General features: G+C 52.6%; 1 protein-coding gene across 1 annotated transcript in view; it reads left to right on the top strand.

Annotated features, from left to right (window-relative positions):
- The first annotated feature begins 1,909 nt into the window (after positions 1 to 1,909).
- ACSL6 (acyl-CoA synthetase long-chain family member 6) overlaps positions 1,910 to 5,804 on the top strand; it is a 43,827-nt gene continuing 39,932 nt past the window's right edge. Inside the window, exon 1 of the mRNA XM_006759162.2 lies at positions 1,910 to 1,998. Coding sequence (XP_006759225.1) covers positions 1,941 to 1,998 — 58 coding nt within the window. The 5' untranslated portion in view covers positions 1,910 to 1,940. The remainder of the gene's footprint in view (positions 1,999 to 5,804) is intronic.

Consider the following 5,804-nt stretch of genomic DNA (forward strand, 5'->3'; position numbering starts at 1 on the left):
GTCCTGTGTGGACAGTGTGGATGCTGGGCCAAGGTCAGGATTCGTGCTTCTTTTTTTTAACCTAGCAACTGGGTCACACACTTCCTGTGCAGAATTGCTGTGGCTCCATGACCCTGGCATTCTGTGTAGTTTTCTGTCAGCCAGGACCTTGGTTGTGTGCACTGGATTTCCTATCCCAGAGCAGCCCTGAGCAGCATTAAAGCAGCGGTTCTCAACCTGTGGGTCGCGACCCCTTTGGCGGTCGAACGACCCTTTCACAGGGGTCGCCTAAGACCATCCTGCATATCAGATATTTACATTACGGTTCATAACAGTAGCAACATTACAGTTATGAAGTAGCAACGAAAATAATTTTATGGTTGGGTCACAATATGAGGAACTGTATTTAAAGGGCCAGAAGGTTGAGAACCACTGCATTAAAGGAAGCTTTTGTCTTATTTGAAGACATCTTTGAATGGGGACCTGCCAAAAAGGAAGGGGAAAGGGCTTTGTGGGCCAAAGGTGGGTCCTCGGGCATTTGTGCGTTTGAAGCTTCCTGCAGGTGATTGGGGGAGGCTGTGTCCGGGGCCTAGAGAGGCTTGTGCCAAATTTCCGGAGAGGACAGCTGGTGCAGGAAGCTCTCTCAGGTCATGGGTTGAGCAATAGACCTGCATCAGCCCGGGGGAAGATGTTGCAAGGTCTATGGGCTCTAAAGTTGCCAGGCAGGTTTACAAACCGCTCTCAAGAGGGAGCTCAGAGCACCGGGATGCTGGGATGATCTGAGATGGTCTTGATACAGAGGAAGTGAGCAGGATTTGGGTGGACAACAGTGGCTGGTCTTGGAAGGCTCGGAAGAACCCATTGTGAGTAGGGCCTGGAGAGGGTGGGGGGTGAGCTGGGCCCTATAGCCTGGACTTGCCTTTTCCTCTCTATCAGTGGCCCTCACATGCCTACTGTGTGCGCAGCCACACGCTGGCCATGGAAGTAGGCTTGAGGATAGCTCATACCGGATCCTACCCCCATCCCTTACTCTGTGGAAACAGACCTTGCAGGAGTGACGCCCTGCGAGTCCGTGGGACCTCAGTGTCCCACCCAGTCTGTCTGCCAAAAGTGCCCAGGGAGCTCAGAACTTAGTTTTGGTTCCAGCAGGCCCAGGTGTGGATTTCCAGCTCCAGGACGGCCATCCGCCTAGAAGCCAGGAAAATCTCTCCAGGCGGGTGGGTATTAGGAGGACCGCTGTGCTGCCTGGGGTCTCCGAGCAGATGTTTTATCTGCCACTGTGTCCGGTTTCCTTCCTCTCCCCAAGAGACTGGTTGTGACCTTGTGGGGGTGGAGAGAGGAGGAGCCACTGGGAGGGGCTCGAGGTGGAGTCTCCTAGACAAGATGCAGGCCTCCTTCAGCACTGGAGACCTGGCATCCCCACCCCCATTCCCACTCCTTCCCACCCTCACCACTCCTGCGGGTTAAAGGTCCCCAGCCCGTGGCTCAGGCCCTGCCCCTAGTTGGTGTCACAGATGGATGTGTAAAGAGGCTTTGTCCTAAGCAACCCATTTGGCAGACTCCAGGACTGAAGGGGGTAGGTGGCATGCAGAGGGGTGTGAATTGAGGCTCCTGCAAACTGGCAGAGTGGGGGTTAAGGCTGGGTTGCTTGGCTCTGAGTTGATCTGAGCTAGCACCGCCCAGTGTGCAGATGAAGGAGGGGCCAGAGGGGCCCTTGAGGGACCAGAATCTTCTCATAGACCTGCTCTCTGCCCCCGGCCCTGCCAGTTCTGCTCCCACGGCTGCCAGGGAGCCTCTGCCACCACAGCTAACGCCTCCAATACCACCCAGCTTCTCAGAGCAGGCGGCCTTTGCTGTCAGCCATCCCCAGGATGGCAGACTTGGGGCAGAGCCTTCGCCACTTTTGTGCTTTGATCAAGATGTGGTAAGCTCTCCCCCTGGGGCCCACACGTCCTTTATAAATGGAGGCTGGTACTAGTGGGACCAGCTCAGCCACCTCCCCAGGAGCCCGCGGAAAAGGTAGGATGTGAATGCAAGAGCTTCTGCAAGTTGTTTTTGTGCCCTGATGGCTGGCAAAGGGATGGAGCAGTGGTTCTCAACCTTCCTAATGCCGCAGCCCTTTAATACAGTTCCTCATGTTGTGGTGACCCCCAACCATAAAATTATTTTCGTTGCTACTTCATAACTGTAATTTTGCTACTGTTATGAATCATAATGTAAATATCTGATATGCAGGATGTATTTTCGTTGTTACAAATTGAACATAATTAAAGCATAGTGATTCATCACAAAAACAATATGTAATTATATATGTGTTTTCCGATGGTCTTAGGCGACCCCTGTGAAAGGGTCGTTTGACCCCCAAAGGGGTTGCAACCCAAAGGTTGAGAACTGCTGGGATGGAGGAACCGCTTCAACTAACTACTGTCCTACTGAGTGTTTCCCTTTCTGTGTGCCTGGTACCGCACTCTCTGTCCATAGCTTGTTTGAGATGAGGCCCAGAGGGTGAAATGACTTGTCCAAAGTCATACAGCTATCAAGAGTCTGAGTCAGGGTTTGGACCTAGCTCAGTCCAGCACCAGAACTCCCTTGGGGCCCTTTCCCTAGCTCATTTGATGGGGACCCTAGGCCCTAGGAGAGGTGGTGATTCCTCCCCTCTCCCCCTCCCCCACCAGCTAGTCATTGGGAGTTGGGCAGGTTCTTTGATGATCTGGTGGCTTGCCTTGTGCTTCCCCACCCTTTCTGAAGGCCTCAGAGGTTTGCAGAAACCTTGGGCTGCGTCACAATACCCCTCTCCACTGTAGGCTGACACAGAGGTAAAGCTGGGGCGATTCTAAGCGGAGGGAAGAGTCTGAGGATCGTGGAGGGCCCCAGTGCCAGCATGAGGAGTTTGGACTTTTGTCCTATTGCAGTGGGGAACCATATGAGGTTTTGGAGCAGAAGTGTGATAGGATCACATCTGTGTATCGGGGAAGTAACTTTGGTATCGGTGTAAGCACTGATCAGAGCCAGGAGACGGGTGAGGAGGCTGGTGCGGAAGTCTGGACTGCGCTTAGTGGTGGCTGCACCAGGCAGGGGCTATGGGGGTGGAGAGAATGGTCAGTTTGAGAGGTTTAGGAGGTAGTGCTGATGGAGCCATTGAGCTAGATTATTTGATCTAGACCAGGGGTGGGCAAACTTTTTGACTCGAGGGCCACAATGGGTTCTTAAACTGGACCGGAGGGCCGGAACAAAAGCATGGATGGAGTGTTTGTGTGAACTAATATAAAGTGAAAGTAAACATCATTACATAAAAGGGTACAGTCTTTTTTTTTTTTTTTTAGCTTTATTCATTTCAAATGGGCCGGATTCGGCCCGCGGACCGTAGTTTGCCCACGGCTGGTCTAGACTCTAGAGTGTTGGGCTTAGAAGGCTCGACCAGCAGAGGGTTCTTGAAGCCCAGCCATGGGCCGCAGGGCCATCTCCACAGGGAGGTGCTCTTAGTGGGGCTTTGCCTCCATCACTCTGACACCTTGGAGCCACCATACTTCCTGCCAGGGCCCCCTTCTTCCCATTCCCTCCCTCTCTGGATTTTGAGAGCTACAACTTCACCACCCACCTTCCATGTGCCCTGAGTCAGCAGAGGACATGGTGAGTAGGGGAGTCCTAGGTCCCCCCAACCTGTTAACACCACTTGGTTTTGGAGCTAGTCTGTGTTGTAGAAGAGGAGGCTAGTTCCTACCTAGGGCTGGGTCCTCCTGCCAGGTAAATATTTACAAACACTCATAGCCGCTCACTTGGCAACACCAGCACTACTGAGGGTCCCTTGGGTGCCCCCCCAGCCCTATGCCCCAGGCTGCTGCAACCAGGATCCCCTCCTGGGCATGGAAGGAGGCAGCCATGGCTGGACCCCAGGGACCACCAAGCCCCACCCCAGGTGGACAGAGAGAGTGTGGAGGTCGGAGGAGGCAAAGGCCCTGTGATATAATGAGACCAGACTCTCAAGCCTAGGTTTGCCCTGCCTCTTGCCAACGGCTTGGTGGCTCAGGCTGGCTCTGAGGCCCATGTCGTTAGAGGACCTGAATTTTCAGTTCTGCCCTACAATAGCTCTCAGGTCTGAAGGGAATCTCAGGATAAATGCAAGCAGTTCTGACTGTGTCTGAGAAGACCAGTGAGCTTGGAAGAATGACACCCAAAGAGCAGTACAAGGCCAGCCTCAGGGTAGAGGAGCTGCCGCCACCTAGAGATCTCCTTAGTGGTAGGTACTAAGTAAGAGCCTGGGGAAGAGTGGGTGGCCAAGCCCTTTCCATCACCTGCCATCACCCCAGGTGAGTGGGCTGGGGGAGAAGGACCCAGCCTTGATAAGACAGCAAGTTCTCGATGTGAGGCCAGAAGGGAGCCCACCCACAGCGTGTGCATGCCAAAGAACAGTGACTGGCCTAACCGGCTTGGTCCTCCTTACAGGGTCTGGTGGCCCAGTGCGGCCCCCTGCCTTCTACAACCTGGGCCTGGGCTCTTCTGAGCAGAACTGGAGCTGGGTTTTTGTTGGTTCAGCATTACTGCCAAGGAGAGCATGGGTTGTGGGTATGGATGGAGCAGTGTTGGCAGGGGTGGGGTGGCAGTACAATGCAAGGCAGTGGTTTGGGAGGCTGTTACCTGGGGCTCGAGTCCTGGCTCCCTCACTCGCTGACTGTGTACCTGTAAATGGTAGGTAATTTCTTCAATAGAGTCTCTGTGTTCCTCACTTTATAATAAGTCCACTGTTGTTGTGAGGATCCAACAGTGCAGTGTGTAGGCAAGGGAAGTTTAGACAAGTTCTGTTCCCTCTCCTGGGGACTGTGACACTTTGGTGAAAGCTCAGTACATCTGGGAGACCACCTTCAGACTTGTGGCACTGACCTTGTATAAGATTTCATGTGTTCAGGACTTTTTCCTGAATAGAAGATTGAGTTTGCTAAGTGTTCAATGAACTCTCTCAACTCCAGCCTTTGTATATTTGCTTCCCTCTGCTTAGGACACCCTTCTCTTTTGATCCTTTTGTCTCGGCCAAAAGCCTGCGGTGAGCCCCCACACCTGAACTGGGCACCTCCTCTAGCTCCTCATGCCTGATCACAGCCCAAAACACACTGCACAGCACTGTCCACTTCCTCATGTATCTTCCCCAGGGGACTGAAAGCAGGCCCACATCTGGCTTATCCATTGCCTAACACTGAGCTAGATGAGAGTGCGGACCTCTAGGTGAATGCGTGGGTGGGTGAGTGGATGGATGGGTAGATGGGTAGGTAAGTGGGTAGGTGAATAAGTGGATGGGAGGTAGGTGGGAAGATGGATGGATGGGTAGGTGAGTGGATGAATGGGTGAATGGGTAGGTGGATGAATGGATGGGTAGGTGGATGGGTGTGAGTGGGTAGATGGATGGTTGGGTGGGTGGATTGATGAGTGAGTGGGTGGATGGGTGGTGAGTGGGTGGGTGAAAGCGTGTATGGACAATGGATGGATGGATGGCTTTGGCCATTCTGGGCTGTACTCTGTGAAAACCCCAGCATTGCAGCAGATGCCACAAATGCCCATGTTCAGTTATAGCTTAGAGCAGTGATGGCGAACCTTTTGAGCTCGGCGTGTCAGCATTTTGAAAAACCCTAACTTAACTCTGGTGCCATGTCACGTATAGAAATTTTTTTGATATTTGCAACCATAGTAAAACAAAGACATATTTTTGATATTTATTTTATATATGTAAATGCCATTTAACAAAGAAAAATCAACCAAAAAAATGAGTTCGCGTGTCAGAGGTGACACAGGCTCGCCCTCACTGGCCTAGGCCTTCCTTGTTTTGGGGGAGCAGA

This window comes from Myotis davidii, unplaced genomic scaffold (genome assembly GCF_000327345.1).
Source record: "Myotis davidii unplaced genomic scaffold, ASM32734v1 scaffold456, whole genome shotgun sequence".
In the NCBI taxonomy this organism is placed as follows: domain Eukaryota; kingdom Metazoa; phylum Chordata; class Mammalia; order Chiroptera; family Vespertilionidae; genus Myotis; species Myotis davidii.